Source organism: Struthio camelus, chromosome 17 (assembly GCF_040807025.1).
Source record: "Struthio camelus isolate bStrCam1 chromosome 17, bStrCam1.hap1, whole genome shotgun sequence".
NCBI classification, from domain to species: Eukaryota; Metazoa; Chordata; class Aves; order Struthioniformes; family Struthionidae; genus Struthio; species Struthio camelus.
In genome coordinates, this window is record NC_090958.1 from 10,263,744 (window position 1) to 10,286,400 (window position 22,657).

The window sequence follows — 22,657 nt, forward strand, 5'->3', positions numbered from 1 at the left end:
AATTCCAGGGGAACTGTGTTCCTTTCTGAAGGATGCTGAGCCCTAACGTTTCAGGGTAGCATAAGGTGCTTTAAGGAAGACGATCCTGCAAGAAAAGCCCTCTCCTTACATAGTGCTAGCACTGCAGGTAGAGAAAGCTACCCATGCAGCTATGTCCTTCAATTAACTGAAGACCAGGTGAGGGGAGAGAGCTCAAGACCTGTGATGGCAAGCATCCATGTCATAGACAGTTAATTAAGAAGCAGCCAGATAACCTCTACAAGCCACAGAAACACTCAAACACTGACAAAATCCTAGTACCACGTTTACAAAAGGCCAAAACCCACAACACTGGAATGGGTCACAGGAAAGAACAAGCTACTCATTCCAAGCCTTTTCTCTCAGCTTGCGATAGAGCCAGTCTCCTAGATTATATCACTGTCTAGTCACAAGCTGAAAGCTTCACCATGGAATTAAGCATATATATTTGGTACTTGCTTAGACAAGTAACTGTGGAGGAAGGGCAAAAGAAAACTTTCATCCCCACAAAAATCAAAACATTGCAAAGCTTTAATATTCACAGTAGGATGGGAGACAACACCAGCAGTGACAAGGCAGTGATACTTTCCCATTCCTGTTTTTCTTGAATCATAGCAAGATGAGGTCATTCTAGAAGATAATTTAATAAGGCTTTCACTAAGTCTGGCCCACTAGGTGTCTGTGTCTACAAGAAGCTTGTCTGAACCTTTGCAACGGAGGAACAAACATCTCAGGGTGAGACAAGTTTGTTTATGTGGTCAGATGCCAGTTTAGTGCATATGTTCCAGCAACACCTGATTTGAGGCTTGTATTGGAGAATGCCCTAGACCTGACTGATTCCCCACTACATGGGTAGGAGCAAATAGAGCTAGAGAATTATTTGCACAAATGAATGATTGCAAGAGCCTGGCCTGTTGATCTTCACTGCTAACAGACGTTCCTAAAGTCACCCAGCTTATAGTCTCAAAAATGGATTTAAATCCATTTCATTCCCAAATGGGAATTAAAAATCCATTCCAAAACTTGGAATCCAAAACTACCCCCCAAAAGAATGAAACTGCACCAGCAGGTTGTAGCTTCTCCTGTCACCTGTCCTCCAACCTGGCTTTTCACACCCATATCAGATGCTAGGACAAGTGTCATAATCTGAATTCAAAGATGCTTTTTAAACTGCTGATTACATGGCCTACTTCCTGGCTAAAGAAATGAGGCCAGCTGGATTCTATATTTAAAAGCCTGCTAAAGACCAGGGCTGGAACAGCAAATAGCACTAGCAGAGCTTCAGGGCTTTAAGAGTTTCATGGTGCTGCTGTATCTGAGAAGTGCTGGTTTTATCTCCCTGACTTACATTTTGTTTCATTTACTGATAGGATTTTGGGCATTGCAGCAGTGATGTGCCTAGCCCTGTTTCCTTTCACCTTATCAACTCAGAGGCGGTTCTTCTCTCAACATTTGTGTGTCATCTATAACCTTTCTTAAAAAAAAAAAAAAAATTTGCTGCTAACACCACACCCTGGCTTTCCTCCTCCACCCAGTGCCAATCGTTCTCACGAGAAAAGCTACAGATAGGGGTACTTGTGAATTATTTGCTATAAGTGCAGCCAGCATGGAGGGAGATGCGCAAGGGGCACAAAGACTGTGACTCTCATAAAACTGTCCCTTGCAGCAGCTGGATTTGAGCTGTAAGGTGTTGGTTCTTCTAATTCCAGTTCTGCACCTCTCCTTCTTTTGGTTTCCTAAACTGTTTCCCAGTCCTGTTGCTCTCTTTCTGGATATACTTCTGCTTCCAAATGCCTGCCCACACCGAGCTGAAGCATTAGCTAGGTTTTACCTTCTAAATACAAGTAATGCTTCCTATTAAGGGATTTGCTGTGCTAGTCCATGAGAACCACACATACCATTTGATTTGTTGCAGAGCCCACTATGGCAGCAACCTCTGAAAAGCCCCTGAGAGAGTAAAGGTCAAAGGCACAAGGCAGGTACAAAGTTCTGTCACATTCTTTATGCATGTGATTTTTAAAAATGGATTTATCAGGCCTAAAATTAATAGGATTGGGGTGCTTTTTCTTTAGGTTTTGGGGCCTGAAAAGTCAAGTTTTCCACTGCTCAGGTTTGTTTTGCACTTGCAAAATTACATCTGTTTCTGATTTTACAATGAACCTGGCTGACCCTGTGTTCAGCCTAGCTAAAATGCCAGAAATCGAACCAGATTTAAACTAATGCTTCTATGCTCTATAGTTTTAGCTTGTTCAGGGCATATAATATGGACTTTTATTCTGAAGGTACATCTTTCAGCAGTCTGGCAGGAGAAAGACTGACAAACCTAAACCATACCAATCAGATACCTGTGGAAGTGGCTAGTTCCTGAGGCAGAAAATGTGTAGCAAATGGCTAATACTAGAGGAAGAACCCTTATGGGTATGATTTGCAGGTCAGTGGTGTTATTTGAAGAGCCTTAGTAAGGTGCTGGGGATTCGGTTTTCTTCCATCAGCCTGGGCTATGACACAGTGTTTCTATCGGGGCTGTAAAAATGAAAGCAGCTTACCTCCTCGCCAGCTTGGCTGCAGCTGCTGCAGCACTTCCATTGACTAGAAGGGACACGTTAGACACCGCTCCAGCCAGGAAACAGTCCACGATGCCTTGGTTCCTCCGAGGACAATAGCCAAAGTCATCTCCAGTGACTATTAGTTTCACCTGAAGCATCCTTAGCGGTCATCCCTAGCAGAAACGGAAGGGGGTGGGGGGGGATGAACGCAATCCACAGGCAAACAGGAAAAGCTGGGCTCGCCGGGGGCGAGCCCGGCCGTGACTCAGCCCCGGGCTAGCGCCTGCTGCTCCACCTCGGCCGGCCGCTGCCGCGACGCTCGCACGGGGCAGCGGCGCCCCGGCCCCCCGCGCCCGCCCGGCCCCGCGGGCAGCTCGGGCCCGGCCCGGCCCGGCCGGCGCACCCCGCACCTCCGCTCCGCCGGCCCCGGCCGGGCGGGAGACGGAGAGCCGCGGAGGGGGGACGCCGGGCCCGGCGGCAGCGGGGCCCCGCGGGCAGCGCGGCCGCGGAGCCGGCGCCGCCGCAGCGCGCAGCGCCGGGCCGGGCCGCGGGCGGCCCCTGGCGGCAGCGGCTCGCAGCGCCGCCGGCCCCGAGGATGCCCCGGCTCTTGCCCGAGCTCTCCGGGCGCGTCCCGGGCGCCGGCGGCGGTGCCCCAAGGCCGGGGCCGCGCCCGGGCTTTGCCCCCGCGGGGCTGCGGCGGAAGCAGGTGCTTGCGGCCCGGAGCAGCCCGACGATGGCACTTTCAGTTTCAGACTCGTGACATTGGTGCCTTTAGCTGCAAGGGGGGTGAGCAGTGCAGCCACGCTCTTTGGTTGCTTCAGTGCAAAAGTAATCATTTCAACAATGCCAGGAACATATAACACTCGGTCCATGACCTCCATCGTAGCCATTGAGTGCTGCTTGCTTGTTTTTACCCACCTTGGCTTGTTGGCGGTGTAAATTCAGTGCGAGTTTAAAGCTGCAGTTCAGTTAACTTAGGTCAGGAAGTCTGTAATGGCTCTTGAAACTGGGCTGGAGAAGGCCACAGAGGAGAACAGAAGATAGCTCTCGGGATAACACATATTGCCATTCAGTGCTGGATATAGGACAGTTCTCCATCAGACTGTGCGTAAAATCCCGTCTGTCCGTCCTGGCATTGAACTGTGATTTCCCTCACTGCAGAAAATCTATCCCTGATCTACCAAAACGAAAGTGAAAGCACTGAGTAGCTCAGGAAAGTCGAGTGGGAGATAGCATTGGGCTGCATTTTTAGCTGTGGAAGGAGAAAATGAAGTTCCATCAAAGCAGAATACGTTCCTTCTTGGTCAGTAACGTTACCTCAAAATATTCAGCCACTGCACTATGGCAGGAGAAATAATAAACTGATGTTTAGGGCAGGGACAGAGTAATTCAGAAAGTGACAAAGTAACATGGGGTAACACGTCAGTGGATCCAGGATGGCTGTCTTGGTGGCTGTTGTTAACCAGTCCTGGGCAGCAGGGATGAAAGGGCAGGAGGCTGAGAGCAGGGATCACACAGGGATGGGGCCCCTTGCATGGATGATGGAGACTTTTGTGTCTGAACCTCTGCCAGCATGTAGGGAAGACGGCAGAGGAAGAAAGGAAACAGTTATCAGGCCAAGCACAGGGTTTTGGGACAGGGAGCAAGAGCAGCTGGCAGGGAATGGGCTGGAAAAGGCTTCAAGAGTTGTTTCTACGAGAACAGACTGACCCATCTCCTGTTTAATGCATGACTAAGGCAAAGTAATTTGAGCAACTTAGCTCTCTTTCATTGCAACCACGATGTTGTTCTCCATTCTGGACGGTTCTTGGATTTAAAATGAAAAAAAAGCACACACACACACACACACAAAGCCTCCAGGAGTTCCCTCTTTCTGCATAGTTCACTTCCTAAAAGACAGCCAAAGTACCAAGTGCCAAAGCGAAGGAGATGATGTGCAGGCACACCCAGAGAGCAGCCATGCCCCTCAGCAAAGGGGGATGCATCCCATCTGTGGGGAGAAAGCCAGTAGGGCTCAGCAGAGGGAATTCAACCTCTCTCACACCCGGTGCTGAGATGTTAAATGTCTGTACGCAGGACCATGAATTCCTGTGTAGCCCATGGTTCTCTACATCTGTTACCTCACAAGGAATTTGGAGTCAGTGAGTCAAGGTAGGTTGCATTCCAGTTAATATCCGGGGTCCCACTGATTGCAGCCCATGTAGGAAACTGCTACAGGACTTTTTTTTGCTACAAATGATGCTGGAGGGGATGCCACTGCCTCCTGTCTGAGAGCGCTCTGCAGCAGAAGAAATGTTCTCATGAGGCTGAGAGCATTTGCAGGGGCAACTAAGATTTGGATGATCATTTGTAAAAGTATTTTGGTACTTTGGAGGAGGAAAATAAAACTGGAACGGATGATAGCAAAGTTCATGGCAGAGCTGGTTCCAAGGCTGTGTCTTCCCTGAGACAGGCAGAGTGGACACTTGAGCTGGATCTAGAGCAGACATCTGCTCTCACTTCCAAAAGCCTACTTCTCCCTGGCATGTAAATGTGACTAGAGGAAATGAGTATCACAGTGAGAGACGGAGACAGCCTTCAGCCCCCTTAGTGACTCTCAGTGACTCTTTCTTTATAGAAAAATTATATGGACTTAAATTCCAAATAAATTATGCTAAAAAAAAAAAAAGAGAACTTGTTAAATCTTCATTCTACTAGTTTCTATGAACACTTCCACCATTTAACAGTTGTATGTTGCTATAGCTGATCCTAAGTCAGCACAACTCTGAAGTAATGTTAGGAATCAAAAAAAGGTACCTGCTGCCTTTGTGAATGCAAACTCTGGTGGTTTATGCCTCTTTCTAGTACGGTCACTGCTGTTTCACCTCTGCTTAGGTGAGAGGCACTATTTAAGAATCTTAGACAAAGCCTGGTTTCTCAGTTGCGTGTCTCACATTAGTGTGTGTTTAATGCTATTAACAGTAACATCCTTCTTAAATCCTGAATTCAGTTCCTGGAGGCTTTTCCTTCCTGCTTTCGTTCCCATTTATCCAGCTCTCCTTCCTGTGACTGGCAGCAGACACTCCCCAGGAAGCAAATCTTGGCATTGTGCCATGTCCTGCTCATCTTCCAGCCCAATGTTTCCTCCATGCCCCAGGTGGCTGGCAAAACAGCCCTTGCAGCCTACCCTGCTACAGCCCTGCAGAAAACCCCTTGCAAATTCAACCTGGAGCTGAAAGGCAAGGTGGGCTTTTTCTGCCTAGTCTCTTCTCTTCAATAAAGACATGAATGAGAATGTTGTCCAGCATTTCTGGTGAAGCTGCATGAGCCAGGGCATGCTAAGCACAGGCTGCCCCTCCTAGCTTAATCGAAACAAAAAGCAATCCTACCTTAGCCACAGAAGCTGGCAAGAGCTCTTTCCAGCCTCAAAAGCTTTGCTGGTTTTGAGCTTGAATTTCTCTGTTTGAGCTTCCAGTTTTTCAGTAGCAGCTTTAGAGGTTTCCTGCATTTCACAAGGGCATTTGCTAACAATGAATGCCTCCAATAAGCTGTCTGTTGACTTGTTGACATTTAAAATGTATTTTGTTTTTCTTGCTCCCTCGGCTGCAGTAAGTTAGTTCATTTGGAATTACAATGACAGCACAGTAGGACTTGATTTGTCTTTTGCTTGCATAAAATTTAGTTGAAATTTGTGTGAATCCTAAAAGACAAGGTGTTTGAATGAGATGAAGTAAAATGTATTTTTTTTAAATAAAAGGAAGTTAGAATTCTCTTTTCTTTCTCAGCCTCAAAGATGTAGAAAATCTTGGAAGGGAAATTCATTGGCTTCTGAAGGAATTTTAAAATTAAAACCTCTTCGCCCCTCTAATGAGGGAGGTTTTCAGAGGAAACAAGCCATCTGTGTTCACATTCCCGATGACGGTCCAGCAGTCTCCTTCCAGGAACACTGGAGCGCCCTGGCCCGGCCCAGCCTGCGTCGCAGCACAGACAGAGGCCCTGCAGCAGGAGCCTGTGGCGCGGGGCTTGGAGGCTGTGACCCCCGAAGCTGTGGTTCTGCTGCCGTGGGACAACAGCTGGAGCAAGGGGTGCAGGAGGACACTGTGTTGAGGCGTAATGCAGGGAGGAAATGAAGCACAGCAGGCTTTTATGGAGACTGGGGAAAGGGACATGCAAATGTGACGTAGGGGCATGTCTTAATTAGCTGTTCTTGGGCCAAATGAAAGAAACCTCACAGGTGAGCAGGACTGCAGGGGCCCACATTGATAAATTTCACAGAAGTGCCCAGCCTTGGGTATGACAGCAAGAGGGTTTCCTTCTCCCAGGAAAAATCTCTGCTGTGGGGGGCCAGGCCTGAGGTGAAGATGCAGGCTTGACTCTGGGAGAGGACCAGTCCTGGGCGGGGGTGCAGGCCCTGCGCTGGGAGAATCTAACTGGGTATGGAAATCAACAGGCCTTAACATCTGTCAAGATCGAGAGCTACTGATGCGTACCGAGAGCAATGGGTATCTCTGGATGTCATGCCTGAGCGATGTGTATCAAAATCAATACTCGTCAAGGCCCGCCAATGTCAATAGTCATCACTGCCTGCCAAGAGCAACATCAGCCCGAGACCCAAAGGTATGCAGGCATGTCGGGAACTAGAGGTATCGGTGCCGATCAATAACGTTCAGTATTGATAGATACTGCCCCCTGCCAGTTACTACACCCCCAAGCTACTTATTACAGCCCCCTGCAAGTTATTACGCCACTTCTAGACATATCATGTCCTCCCCTCATGTATCGCGCCTCCCTACTAATTATTACACCCCCTGCCGACATATTACGCCTCTTTCCCATTTATCACACCCCCCCACACACTTATTCCCCCCGCAAATTATTACACCCCCTGCTGACATATCACACATCCCCTCCACTTATTACTGATATCGATATCAAAGACTATTTATAGGCCTGGCATTTGACAGGCATCCATGCTGCTCCATATTGAGAGGGATTGATGCTGATACCTTTCAATGCCCACCAAGAAGAAAAGCAAGGTGAGAGCAAAAGCGAGAGATGCCTTTTGAGACTGGGAGTTATCGATGGCTATCAGCAGGGAATCAGTATCGTGAGGGTGCGGAATCAAAACACGGGCAGGGTGCAGTTTCTAAAAACATGTACTTTGCAGAAGATATTTATAATACCAGGCTGCGTCTGCTTTAGTGGAAACAAACCCCTTCCCCTCCTTACAGGGAGAGAAGAAAGAACAGTTCCAGAGTGAGTGGATGGGTGGCCCCTGTATTCTGCTTGTCCCTTTCCACCTCTTTCACCTGTACTAAACAACAGTGACTTTCCATCTTTGGTCAGTGAATGACTTCTGCTTCAGAAGCAACTAAGCAAGCTGGTCTAATGACTGCCCAACTCACTGTACGGGAGTCACATCTCCACTGGAAAAATGGGTATGGATTCTCGCATCAAAAAGGGTTGATATCCCCAAATTCTGGATTATATCTGCTAGGAGACCAAAGGCTTCCTTGCATACCAGATCAATGGAGGCTACACAGTATATCAGTCACCTTCCCTTTCCTTTTTTCTGAAGTCATCTGAATTCACACTGGTACAAAATGTGTCAAAACCTGACGAGGTGCATGGCGTTAGCAAGGTGGCTTATATAGCTAAAAGGCAAAGTTTACTATGATGATCTTATTATTAACTTTACATTAAATCATGCTGTAATGTTAAAGTACCAGACTCAAACTCTCCTTGACAAATTTCAGGTAGGCAGGTCTCAGGACTTCAGTGAGACGATAGGCTTAAGCATACACAAGTGGTGTTTCTTACAAGCATAGGGCCTAAGTATGGTTTTAGATTAATCCTTAACTCACTGACTCATCCATTGCTTTACGTTAGAGTATAGCAGAAAGCAGGATTTGAGTATTACTTAGCATGTGTATTCATGCACAACCCATAGGTGAGGAAAGACCAGTCTTTCTTTACTGATGATTATTAATGGCACTGCTCATTGATAGTGAATTTTAATCCATTTTCTCTCCTTACTTTTTCAGAGAGTTATTTTCTCTCTCTCTGTTTCCTTCAGACTGTTTAATGCAGAAAGACTAAAAATTAATTTATGTTCGATACTAGCTACATTTTACACTTAAGTATTAATGACATCTAAACTTTTTAATCTTTTTTTTTTCAGTTCTATTTTGACAACAGGAAATAGTTTGCATTTCCTCTGCTTCCGAGGATCCCCCTTCCTAAAGGGTGAAGGGCTGGAGGGGCAAAAAAGAACAGCTGGGATGATACAGGTTTTCCAGAATTCAAGAGCAGATTCTTTATCTCTTGTTAAAAAGGCTTTTTATACAAGTGCAACTGAAAAATCACTTTCAGATAAACCTGGATTTACATTTGTTCCTCTCACAGAGGTACACCTTGAGACAATGTTTGGCTTTAAAAACTCAAGGACGGTGGCAAAAGACTTTCGTCACAAATTGATAGATTGGAAGCTTGAAGAGCTCTAAATTTCAAAAGCCTACATCAGAAGTCATGGGCAAAAAAGATGTTCTGATGTAGTGATGATGATCTAAGCAATAAACGATCATCAGCAAAGTACAATGAACCAAGAAACCCATTAGGCAGAATATCACTCCTCTGCCAGAGATAACTGAACTACTGCCTCCAAAATTTCCTGAAAGTCTATCGTAAAAGGTAGAGGGCTCCCCAAAGCAGGCTACCGTACAATTTTTAAGAGAAACAACATTTCTAAAAAATCTAGTACTGCAAATGAGAGCCAGGGAAAATTACCTATTTTACCAGACAGAGAAGATGACACCTCTGCAGGACCTCTGAGGACTCCTTATTGTCTCAAAAGAGTGGCAGCCGAAAGCTGTTATCTTTGTTACTGCACACCAGAGATTTCTGCAGAGTCTTACAGGGAATAATGTTCCTTCTGCAAAAGAGCTAGTGTTACCAGTGAGAACATGGGTAACTCCTCAGACGCATCATTTACATGTGGAAATTAATCTTGCAGTTCACTTACAGCAATTGGAATCTTCTCTCAGCCTCACTGAGAGCACCTGGAAAATTTCATTCGATTTAATGTACACAGATGCTAATTCTGCTGAAGCTCTAAGAGGAGATCCCCTCTTCTTGAAGAGCCAGCATCAATTGGGAGAATAGCCAAAAGACACTTGACGATGTTACTGAACACAGATTGTGAAGACTCTGAAGAACTTCCCAGAAAGTCCTCTCTTTTTCAAAGACTAGAAACAGGGTAGCAATCAGAAAACATCAACTGTTTTCCCTTAGATGTGAAATTCTACAGTTTCAACATGTATATACTTATACAGTTTTTTTTGTCAAATGTCTTCTACTTACATACTTTGCTTATTCTTATATTTTGCTTGTATCTATTGAATCAAAAAAAAAAATCTGAATAGCTAGTTTTCAGTCTCTAAGCCTTAAAAAACATGGGCTAAGTGATGAGAGACTGTAATTCCATAAATTCTTGGCAAGCCACCTTTTTGTTGTTTCAATTTCTCCTTGGGTGACAGCATTTTACCGTTGGGATTACGGTTTATTTGTATTGTGGCCATGCCTAGAGGTCACAGTTAAGACAGCTCTGTTCTAAGTCATGTGAATAGATAAAAAATATTTGAGTTGGAGTGAAGTTACAACCATCATTTCATCAGTGTGTCGTGAAAGGAGGAGACCCAGAAGTAGAAGGAACCAGAAACGTTTACAGGTCTGATTCTCTAGTACTAGTATTCCCTTGATTTCAGTATAGTTCCTCCTTATTGACATCAGAGAAAGGATCAGATGCGGAGAAAGGTCAGTAATAAAGCTGATGTTGGACTCTAAGGTTTTTGGGTCAGGTCCTAGTAAGAGCAGAACTGTGTCCTGTATGTTTTGCCTGAGGTTAGTGATAGTTTGAGAAAGAGAATCCAGGAGATGTCACTGCAGTGCTCCCCATAACCAAGGGGAAAGCTTAACGCCAACATAAAAAGAAGGAAAATACTTTTCTATAATATGTTGCTTTGGGCCAGCATAGTCTCCCTGAAATTTTCTTGTGCCATGTCTCCAGTTCCGGATCGCCCATTCCTATGCTTTACACACACAGATAGATTCCCGCTGCCAAACCCACTAAAACCTGTTTTTCGGGGGGGGGGGGAAGGGGGCAGGTTATACCTACAAGTGCAACTGAGCAGAAACTGTAGGTGCTTTCATTCCTTGAAAATCCTTTGCTTGTGAAAGGACTGCAGGATTAAGTGATCGAAGGCAGAACGCATTCTAGTTATATCCTACACTCTCCCCTTTTACTGTGCTGTTGGATTATTTTATTCCTGTGCATAAACAAGAACCACAATGAAATTCCTATGCAAGAAGCTATTGTTTCCATTCATTATGTGCCCCATCACATAATTTTGGAGCCAAGTTTACCTGCAGCTTTCAACAGTCTACTAAAAACAATAGCGGGCCCTGCAGCAATGAGGTGGCTGCTAATTGCCATGGGTGTTTAGCATTGATGGGGTTCTCTGTTGGCAACCGTTCTAACCCAATTATGTTTCTCAAGTACAACTGAAAAGCATTGTAGGGAGCACCATGTAAATGGCACTGAATGCACTGGGAGCAAGTGACCTCCCAGAAAGATGGACAGGTACCAGCTAAAGCCCCTTATGATTGATTTTCCATGGCTAAAATAGCAACTACAGACATCTGGGTTTGCCCGGTTTATAGAAACACCAGTAAATGCAAGCTATTGTCTTAGTTACAAGAAGAGGGAGGTTTCTTAGAACGACATAGAAATATGATGTTCGGTTATCAATGTGTGATCTTTTGCTTTTCTTTGAGCAGACATTTACATTTCAGGAACTAGAAAATTAGTTTATAGTCATCAGAAAAACACACCGAGTCTTGTGTGCGCATGTGTATATGTGCATGTATGTGAGCTTAGGACTCAGGCTTGTTTTAATGCAGGCCTGCCATTTAAGTGAGAGATGATTCTTAGATGTAGGCACAGATACATCAAATGGGTCAAAGCTAGCATGGTTATTCGAGTGAGTGACATGTGGCTAGTAAAAAGCCTCACAGACTCAGGACTGGTGGAAAAGATAAGAGTCAGCTGAGCATCTTACAATGTTTCCACTAGGCAGCAGACTAATGTGCTTTCTAAATCATCCTATAATAGAAAGTGCAGTGTTGCAGTTCTTTGCTGTTGCACGTTGTAGAATACCATTCTTACGACTTAAGTCCCAAGACAGGTGCCCTTCCTACTTGTTTCCTTGCTGCTAGGAAGGTCAAAAGCTTTTGCTCTGTTAAATTACGTTGTATTCCTGAGAGCGTTACACCAAACTCATACCAGACTGTCCATGACGTGACATATGGGGCAATCAAATGAGCAGTTTCAGAGGCAGAGCTAACGGGCCATGCTAGAGATACTGTGTCATCCTTTGTCTGTGATTGTCTCCTGTTGATAAAGGAGACTTTTTTTTTTTTTAAGGAAAAAAAAAAGATAATATTTTTCAGTCTGCAAAACTAAACAATGAATGGAAGAAATGTGTATGTTAATTTATGCAGCTTTCTTTTATACAGAATGCCAGTGTACACTGCATATCAAGCTTAATATTTTTGTTACAAGAACCTCACAAAGGAGACTGAATCACAGAAGGTGAACTTTGTGCTCTGAAAGCACAGACATTCTCATTGCAGCTTAATGACAGAGTAATCGCTGTTAGCTCTTCTTGGCGTAGTATTCATGCCCTGTCATGAGACGCTCTAATACCATCCAGAAAGGATTGGACCAGTGGTATTTTCTCATGAAAGCCAATTCACCACCATGAATTTGCTTTGTTTTTCAGCATTTTGTTACACTAGCATTTTGAATGGCACTGGCTGTGCTTTTCAGAGACCCAAAAATGGGGGTACGTTTACACTTCAAGAGCAGGGACGGCAGGGAAGGGCAGATCTGTGCCAAGTAACACCCCAGCTGCTCGCTCTGGGCCCGCAGCGGCCGGAAGGCCAGGGCACGGGCTGGTTTACCTATCGGCGCCGACACCAGCTCTCCGGCGCTGCGTCCAGGCTCGTTACCTTAGAGCTAGCTCCTGTCTGCCAGCGCTCTCCCCCTAGCGAAGACACCCGGTTTTCCCCAGGCTCTGGCGATAATTCACTGATCAGTCCTCTCTGCAGTGTGTTTTCGTACGCGGCCCGTAACAGCTAGTCAGAACGGCCCAGCTTCTCTTTTTCTTACAACTCCAGAGTAGGCGTCAGATGAGACAACTGCTGCACCAAACCCGGCCTGCTTTCCTCTGAAATAAACCTGTTTTCGGCAACAGAAAGCTCGCAACGAGAGAGGGAGGCGCGTTCCTGTCAGCGCCACTCCCGGGGCGCTGCGGGCCGGGCCGCTCCGCTCCGGCCGCGCGGGAAGGTGGCGGGGAACCGCGGCCCAGCCGGGCGCTGACCCGGCCTCGGGCCCGCCCGCGCCATCGCTGACGGGAAGCGAGCCGCCGCTTTCCTCCGCATCCTTCCCTGGGAGGTGCCACGCCGCTTGCTCTGATTGGCCACCTCTTCTCCCCCGGCCCAATGAGCTCCTCCCGCCGGGGGTCTGCCGGTGGTGAGGTCACTAGGGTATAGCCCAATGCGGGTGGGAGCCGGAGCAGAGGGCGGGCGGGGATTGGCCGGCCGCGGTGCTGGCAGCGGGTGATTGGCTGGCGTGGCGGAGGGGGTGTGGAAGCGGGCTCCGCTGCTGGGGGGCGGCGGTGCCGGCCGGGCTGAGGAGCGATGCGGGGCGGCTGCTGCCTCTTCCCGTTGCTGCTGCTGGCGCTGCTGGGCGGGCCGTGTCGCGGCAGGGAGCCCGCACCGGGTGCTGTTACCTGCGGGTCGGTGCTGAAGCTGCTCAACACCCGCCACAGCGTGCGGCTGCACTCGCACGAGGTCAAGTACGGCTCCGGTGAGCAGGGCCGGGGCGGGAGCGCCGCGCTGAGGCGACCCGGGGCAAGGAAGTGTTGGTCGGCCGGCAGTGAGGGGCAGGGAAAGGGGGGGAGGACGGCTGGGAAACGGTGAGGGGACAGACGGTGAGGGGGGGCTGTGAAATGGCGGGGGGGCTCGCGGGGAGGGAGGTTGGGGAATGGCGGGCGGGAAGGGGGGCTGTGAAATGGCGGGGGGGCAGGCGGGAAGGGGGGCTGTGAAATGGCGGGGGGGCAGGCGGGAAGGGGGGCTGTGAAATGGCGGGGGGCGGGTGGGAAGGGGGGGCTGTGAAATGGCGGGGGGGTAGGTGGGAAGGGGGGCTGTGAAATGGCGGGGGGGCAGGCGGGAAGGGGGGCTGTGAAATGGCGGGGGGGCAGGCGGGAAGGGGGGCTGTGAAATGGCGGGGGGCGGGTGGGAAGGGGGGGCTGTGAAATGGCGGGGGGGTAGGTGGGAAGGGGGGCTGTGAAATGGCGGGGGGGCAGGCGGGAAGGGGGGCTGTGAAATGGCGGGGGGCGGGTGGGAAGGGGGGGCTGTGAAATGGCGGGGGGGTAGGTGGGAAGGGGGGCTGTGAAATGGCGGGGGGCAGGCAGCGAGTGGGACAGGGAGATGGCGGGTGGCCCAGGGAAGGAGGTTTGAGGTTTCTGGGGATTGTGCCCCTGGTGCGGGGGGGAGGGAGCAGCAGGCCAGGGATTGTGGGGTGTCCTGGGGGAGAACTGGCAGGCTGGGAGGAAAGCTGCAGAGAGGAGGGTGCTGAGGCCCAGGGTGTGAGAAGGGGTTGGGGCAGGACTCCACCGCAGAGTACCAGGGGTGCTCTGCCCTCACCCGAGGTGACCCACTGGTCTGTGTGGAGGGCCTCAGCAGTCCCATCTCAGCCTCTGTGCCGGGAGGGGTGAGGCTGCTGAGTGCCTTGTTTGAGTGCTTGAAAAAAATGATAGTATTTTTGAAAAGGAAAAGATGCGAATAGTATTTCATGGATCATACCTCCAACATAACTTCTTCTCGTGTGTTTGCTGTGAACTTTAACAGTTCACATCTCCTAACACGTGCTCTGTTTAAGTTCTTCGTGCTCTGTTTAAGTTCTTCGGTCTAAAGTCATTTGGTACCTGCATTTCCATTGCAGTCAATAGGTGGACTATGACAACTAAGCACCTCTAAGCATGAAGGCATGAGACCATTAAGGCAGATTTCTTTAGATGTTCATGCCTTAACATTTTTTCTTCTCCTTATCAGTTCAGTTTGTTTATTAGATTGCAGCACGAATAAGGTTATAGAATTAGAGGCTGTCTAAAACAGGAAAATGGTTGAGACTGAAATACTCTTTTGTAGTGTGTTTCAGAACTTTTTGAACTGGGAAAAGTGGGTTAAGCCTCCTACTACTTAATTCTGTTGAAACAGGAAGTGGGCAACAGTCAGTGACAGGAGTTGAAGCTTCAGATGATGCTAACAGTTACTGGCGGATTCGTGGGAAAAGTGATGGCAGCTGCCAGCGAGGAACACCGGTGAAATGTGGGCAAGCTATACGACTTACCCACGTTAACACAGGAAAAAATTTACACACTCATCACTTCCCATCACCACTCTCCAATAACCAAGTGAGTTGTTCTAAATGTTAAGCTTTTGTATAAAGCTTTTTTTTTTTTTTGTATAAAGCTTTTGCATGATAGTAACAATACCTCTTTCCAGTTTTTAATATTTTTGAAGAATCAGGCTTGGCTATCAGCTGCCAGAAATGGTATGTCTGTGCATATCCCAAGTGCATCTTGGAATAATATATGTAAGCTCTTGACAGAGGAAATTTTAATATGTATCAGTATTGCACAGTAGTTTAACTAATCTATATTGGTTTCTCTATACTGCGCTACTGCTAGTGGGAAGACTGTTCTGAAGTGTTTAAACACTTTCAAGGTGTAAGAGACTGAGTGCTTTCCTCAACATCATGAAGTTTGCTCTAGAGCCAGGCAACAGATTATGTATTGTGACACTAGGCATTCCTATATCCAAGTCTTTTGCTGATCCGATCCATTAGTTTCAGTTTGCTTCTCCCTATCCTTATTTTAGCTCCCTATCCTGATATATCTGTCCTCCTTCAACAGAAATCTGCTCTCACAATCACTCTTATTTACTCTTTTGTAATTTCATAGAACAGTGATTCTGACTGTAACTAGGTCCCAGCCTTGTTCATAAACAGATGCTTGTCCAAGATTAAAAATCTCTCTTAAAATAAATAATCTGCATTTGTTGGGAGTTTGTAATTAGTAATCTTTTTAGTCTTCCTTCAGGCTATGTAGATAGGTCTTTAGATTCTGAGCCAGAAGACCCAAGTCTTTGTGAAAAAAGGTTTGCCTTTTACCATGTGTAAAATGGCTGCAACAATAGGGTCCAGTTTTGTTTAGGATATCTAGGTTATATTGTGATTAAAACAAGATCAATTATTGGAAAGTAGCGTTCCAGAAAAATAAAGAACAGAAGGACTCTTAACACTTTCCACCAACTCTCATTTGTGAGTTTAGGCAATTCATATGACATTGTCGTTGATGTAAAGATACTCATTAACTGTCTTTCTTTTCTCTTTGTTTTTTGCTATGTGTCTGCACAGTATTTGTGCAAGAGAGAAGAGTTTGGGTGACTTCCTAGAGGTTGAAAGGACTCTGACTTATGACCTTATTGAAATACGAGGTGGTTCTGAACACAAACTTCTATTTCATATTCTTAGCAAAGTAGTTTGACCTTTTAATTAGCATATTGTCTTTAACGCTTTTTGGGCTATGTAAATTAAAAGTAACATGGCCCTAATTCTTTAGGTTACTAGGTATAAACGATTTCAGTTCTATTTTCAAGTTGTTAATCCCTTCTGGTCATGAGGTTATTAATAATTAAAGGCTATACTGAATCCTAAACAGTTGGAGCTGAGCCTAGCAGGTTTCTTCAAACACCTGAAGGCTTGTTTTTGTTTTGTTTTTTTGTTTTGTGCATAATGAAATTTAGTCTTTTGGTTTTTATTTTAGCAGAAATTCCATTGCTTTAATGGCACTTTTGTTTTTTTTTTAAAGTGTAATTGAACTAGCTGTTTGAAGTAAGACTGCAAAAAAAAAAAACCCAAGAATAATTGATAAAATTGATAACCCAATTGAAAGCTCAGTAAAATTAAGTAAAAAAGGAATATGATTATTTATAAGTTAAACTGTTGAGACTTCAGGGTAAAAATATATTACACTAAGAAACTATTGCGATGATAACTACGAGGTCAATCATACTACAAAATAAAATGTCCACAGTTACAAATTTTGTCTAGTGGGGAGACTGAAGTCTGTATCAACATCAGTAGTGTTTGATTTGAATTTTTTCTCTGAAATATTTTTCTGATCTCCATGCTCCCAGACTCTTACTTAATTTGTAATGCATGTTGGGGTTTATTGACACTTTGTGTTCAGATTATAATGGGAATAAGTTACTGCTTCTGGATTTGACAGCTGTATACAAAGCAATGAGACAGCACATCTTGTTTCTTCTCCCTCTTTGCCTTTAAACTTTCTACTGACTATATGGTTGATGTTTTTGTGTGTGCATTGGAGGTATTTCCTTACATTTTCACTTCAAGAAGTTTGTGTCTCTTAACAGGAAGTAAGTGCCTTTGGTGATGATGGTGAAGGAGATGACCTGGATATATGGATTGTGCAGTGCAGTGGGACACACTGGGAGCGGGATGATGCAGTGCGCTTCAAGCACGTAGGAACCGATGTGTTCCTTTCAATAACTGGGGAACAGTATGGCCATCCAATTAGAGGCCAACGGGAAGTTCATGGCATGCCTACTGCTAATCATCACAACTATTGGAAAGCAATGGAAGGAATTTTCATCAAACCCAGTATGGACCCTGCAAAACATGATGAGCTCTGAATTGGTCAGAGGATCCATAATGCTTCTGTTTACTCCAGTGTTGGGAGATGCTAATCCTTGGCCTCTTATAAGTCCTGCCTTGCCTAAGTGACTGACTTTCTGTATTACTGAAGGGCATTAGTTCATTCTAGGAATGCAGCACTTCTGTGGGGAATGGCATCTGCCAGGATTAGACACGTAAAGTTGGCAAAATCCTCTCTCAATTTTCAAGTTTAATTGGTGAAACTAGTTCATATGTCTGTTAGTTTTCACTGTAATTTGTTTTGCTTGTCACTTTTTCTCAAATCCAAAGGAAATGGAAAAACTGAAGTAATGGATTTCTGTAGTCCCAAGTACAATAAAAATTCATATTTTGTAATCATTTTCCAGTTATAATTAAACATTGGGAAACTTATTTCTGCTTCTTAGTGAGAGAATAATACTAATGAGGGGCATGGAGTAAGCCTGGAAAAGGAAAAAATAGTTCTCAAATATGGTTTGGCATCAGCAGTTCAGCCTTCGTGAAAAATATTTGTGGTCGTTTGAAAATCACTTCCAATATCTTTTGTGACTTCCAATGTGTGCTATATTGGAGAGATACAAATATGTACGTTGGAGTAAGAAGATTTAGTTTTCACTTTCTTTTAATTTCCTTTTCTCCCAAGAAGCTTAGATTTTTTTTTGGCAATGGTGATACTGTTAATTATCCAATGGTGAGACTGTTCTGCTCTAAGAATTGGAGCAGAAAGCTACTGTTTGTGAAATTCTAATATTAATTAAACAAACTTCCATGTGGTCTGAAGGAACAGTTGAATCTGACTTATGCTGTACTTGCAAGCCACTTTGCAAGATCCATATGAGAATCCGGATGAATAAATAATGGGACCCATGTGGGTGTTTTTGTTTGGATCTAGAAAAAGAAAGAAGAATTAATCTTAGAGAATGGTTAGGTCCTGCATTTTTGATGGAGTGGTGTGCTCTATAGTGCTAGCAAGGAACTCCCTGTTTCCCTGAACAGTTTATCTGATTTTCTTTGTTCCTCTCCCTCCCTGTAAAAAGGGAACAAAACTAACTCTTGAATGTGTTTGTTAAACAGTGCTACCTGAAACACTGATTAAAATTCAAAATAACATAAGATGTTTGTTTACTTTAAACAGAAAAGCTCAGTAAATGAGCAGTGAAGAGTTAGAAAATTAGGCGTTCTTGTCTCCATGAGTAAATGGCTTACTGATTATGGTGTTAATTAGTCAATCAGTTAAAGAAGCAGGAAACATTTGCTGCTTTTACGACTCCTATCACATGCTACACTTAGTTTGAGGGAGCTGTGCTGAGGAGGTGTAACAGGCAGTTGCATTTAAGCTTTACAAATACTGATACATGCTTCATGCTCTGGTCCATCATACAGTTATACTGCACAGACTAGCTTCAGTTTTTGCTTTAGGGTTTGAAACTAGCAGATTTTTCTTCATAACCTATGGAACAAGGAACTTATTGAGTACCTGGTTATTATCCTTCAATAAAGAGGTAAGACTTTTTTTTTTTTCCTATGAATTTTAGCTGAATGTTGCTCTTCAAGGATTACAATCATTTTGGAGACTAAGCGGACTATCTTTTGCTGTTTTGTATTAGAAGCAATTTTTTATGCAATGAATGTTTTGGGTTCACTGATGTTCCTGACAAATTGTTATTGATGTTACAGATACAAAAGATAAATGCAACGGTTTTCTGCTTAACAAGCTGCCTTTTCCCTTATTAAAAAGGAAGGCTTTTCTTTTGAAGTTGGTATTTGAGTAACCACAAAAGGAGTGGTAGTGTCTGGCAGGAGGAAGAGGTGTACATTTGGCAAAGTGTTCTATATCACTGTGGGCTCGATGCTTTATGCTTAAGTCATGTAGGCTTAGTGTTTGTGTACCCGTGGGATGCTGAACAAATTGAGAAGGAGTAGAGATAGGCGGCTCATCTCAGTCTGCTTACCAGGTACTATCCCCACTGGAAGCTTATCTGTATTTGAAGACTTCTGTCCCTGGCTGGAGTGTTGTCAGTGTTGCTAATCATGCTTGAGTGGATCTTACTGGACCTCCCTCTCTATTTTCTGGATTTGAGGCAAACTGAGAGCTGTGAGAGAACAAAAAACTTTTTTGTTGTTTTTTTTTTTTTTTTTAGTTCTTATTGCTTCCTTCCTAATATGATCAGAGTTTTGAAAACACCTTCTATTTGTAATGAACTATGTTTTCCCCCATGAAAGTCTTATTTGAAAAGCTCTTTAATGTAAACTTGAGTTTCCTTAGCTTCTGATTCTGACTGAGATGAAGAAATCACTTAGGCTGAATCTTTCAGTTGCATATATGTCACAATAGATTTGTGGGTGTGTTTGGGGTTTTTTTTAATTGTTGTTGGGGGGTGGTTTTTGTTTTGTTTTTCCTCCCCAGTTCTTACTGCTATGAAATTATGCTGAAGGACCCCTGAATAAGGCTGGTTCAAGTACATCTTAGTTTGGAAAGGTCTAACAAAACAGTAGTTGTTTTGGTGGTACTCATGGCATGCTAAATGCAGACTACAAAGGCCATGAGTTAATGTAGGAAACGCAAGGGTTTACAGCTGTGAAGACTATGTCTTGTGCAAGTGATAATGTGCTTTCCTTTCTACGTAACTTCTAGACTTACAGAAACTGCACTGATATCTGCATCGTGTCTTCTTTTATGTTTTAAACTGAAATGCTGAGACTTCAAGCTCTCATTCAGGTGTATTATTGTTTACTCTGACTGCTTATAAATCACCTTTTTTGGTCTGTCCCCTGCAGCTGAGGACTGGGGACTTAATTTTTAAGTTTATAAAAGAAATTCAATGTTTATATTGCTAGGTTTGGTTGTTTTTTTCCTATGGACTTTCCTTATCTGACTGAAGAAGTTGGGTCTCTGAGTAAAACATGAAATGTTGAGAGATATATACGTGAAAATCAGGAATGCTGTCTTGTTTCTATTGTTTAAGGCAGTAAACTAAACTTTGTAGTACTACTTGTCAAAATTCTCTGTGCACTTTAAGGTTAAATCAAAACTAAGTATTTTGGCTTCTGATGCTAGCAGAAAGTAACTTGTTCAAATGACTGACATGCTTTTCAATTTCTTGCTCACTGTGCTGTCATAAGAACTCTTTCAAAAGATGTACCAATGTTGCACTTCCTTTAATAAACTAGAAGGGCTTTGGGGAAAAATGATAGAGGGATCTTTATTTGTAATACTTTTCAGTGGGAAAAATTGCTAAAGGAAATCTGCTTAGTTTGAACTCTACCTTGAATTATGTATAAACGTAGAATAAGTGCAGTGTTTGGCAGATTTTTTTTTCAATGTAAAATGACGTTAAAAGTTCCATAGATAAGTTAATTTACAAGGGAAGTGTGTGTGAATACAAACATTCTTACTCTTACTTTCTGTAGTGTTTTTTTTTTTTTTTAAAGCCACGTTAACTGGTAAGCGTACAAACATTTGCTAGCTAGTTCTCATTTATCCTGACGAGACAAAATGCTTTTACTCCTTCAAAAGTATTGGAAGGAACTTCCAATGAAATAAACCGACTTTATTTCATTTGTTATGTTTGAAAAATACTAATCAGGTATTTTGTTACTAAGAAGTTATAAATGAATATATCTTTAAGCATCAAAACAAAGGGGGGTGGGGGGAAGGAAACACCATCAGGACAACCCTGGAACAGTGTTGTTTACTCAGCAGCATTTCCAGCCCTGTTCGTTCTGCTGAATCCTCTATCTTGTCTCCTCTTATCCTTCAGCACTGGAAGCACTACTTGTCACCATAGATGGTATGTACCATGTTTGACAGCTGTATCATACAGAAGCCAGACCTTAGAAATAATCTTTCTTCCAGCAGCAGCCTCTTCCTAGGTGTCTGATTCCTTGGTTGGCATGTTCATTGGCTTTTCAGTGAGGCTCCCTGCTGGTAGCTAGGAAACTGGTTAAGAGCCTGTGAGAGTTTGAGGAATATAGGGTACCTGCCCCTCTTCCCTAATTCTGAATTCTCATTTGTACCCTTTTGATTTTGCAATTTTCTACTCAAACATATCTTCCGGTGATCCAGCTATGGGCCCCTGTTCAGATATCTGTGATAATGAATGGCTTCATAATGTAGCTATTTCATCAGCAACCTTTCAGGAATCCACGTTTGTGATTACAAGACAGCATCCATGGTTGTGTTATTGAGCTTTTTAAGGAAGATGCTGGCTACCTTGAAAGTAAAGTCAGCTATTGGACAGTTGAACACTTCCTCTCCCTTCCCCCCCTTACATTGCAGTAGATTAAACTGATTATAAAAACCTTTCACTATATGGGGTATTGTACTAATTCTAAATTAGCATAAAGTTCACAGTAAAATCCTCCCCCGACTCCTCTGGTGTTATTTGAGGCTGCTATGTGAGGGATTCATCTGTTACCACCCCTTTGGGGAAACAGTATCCCTTCATTAGGGTCTTAAATGATGGAATAAGGAGGTGTTAGTAGCTGTATGACATCTCAAGGGTAACCAAACAGTCCTGAAACACATCACAAATTAATCAGAATGTATGCAAGGTGTAAACCTGGCTAATTGGTTCCTATGTGCTTTGTGTGTGCGTATGTACATATATATACACACACACAGAGTAATGTGCAAGTGCTGGTTTTGTATGCCTGGAGGATTGTCAAATTTGGATTCGGATCTAAGGCTGCTCTTAGTTTGATCTTCATGATGTTCATCTATGTATTCACCCAAGTTTCATTTTCTGAGGGCACTGGTTAGGAGAGGTGTGTCCTGTGCGGAAATATCTGGACTAAAACTAGCGCAATTCAAACCGCAAAGCCGAACATGAAACCAAATAGATCTGGGGCCATCTCTGCCGTGCCTGGGCCCCTGTGCTTCCCCGTGGCTGGAGTCGGGCAGGGGGGCTGACTGCCAAACTCCTTCCGCCGCTCCCTTGCCTTGCAAGTCTCCTGTAGCGATACTTCATGTGCGATCCCTTAAATTCGCTAGAGTTTGTTTGCTACTCTCTTAAATCCAGATTACTACTTCCTCGTGCCTTGGAAACAGCGATGTAGCTAATCTATATAAAAGTGCGGGTGACGTGAAAGCAAACAGGAAAAAGAGGATGGGCTCGTTTTTGCCGTTATCTCCGGCTTACAGCCCGAAAGAGTTGCCGGAGCCGAAGAGGCGGGGGCGCGGTGGGGCCGGGAGCGCCCAGGCGCGGCGGCCGCTAGTCAGCGCTGCTGCCCTGCCGTGGGGCGCGGGCGGCCCGGCGGAGCGGAGCGGAGC

The 22,657-nt window shown here is 44.7% G+C and overlaps 2 protein-coding genes across 2 annotated transcripts in view; one reads left to right on the forward strand and one right to left on the reverse strand.

Moving 5' to 3' along the window:
- YDJC (YdjC chitooligosaccharide deacetylase homolog) overlaps positions 1-22,657 on the reverse strand; it is a 36,356-nt gene that overhangs the window by 12,505 nt on the left and 1,194 nt on the right. Inside the window, exon 2 of the mRNA XM_068910844.1 lies at positions 2,565-2,737. Coding sequence (XP_068766945.1) covers positions 2,565-2,722 — 158 coding nt within the window. The 5' untranslated portion in view covers positions 2,723-2,737. The remainder of the gene's footprint in view (positions 1-2,564; positions 2,738-22,657) is intronic.
- On the forward strand, positions 12,097-17,778 carry SDF2L1 (stromal cell derived factor 2 like 1). Its single transcript, XM_068910845.1, has 3 exons — positions 12,097-13,470; positions 14,883-15,079; positions 17,106-17,778. Exons 1-3 carry the CDS (start codon positions 13,302-13,304, stop codon positions 17,382-17,384), a joined length of 645 nt encoding a protein of 214 aa, XP_068766946.1. The 5' UTR covers positions 12,097-13,301; the 3' UTR covers positions 17,385-17,778.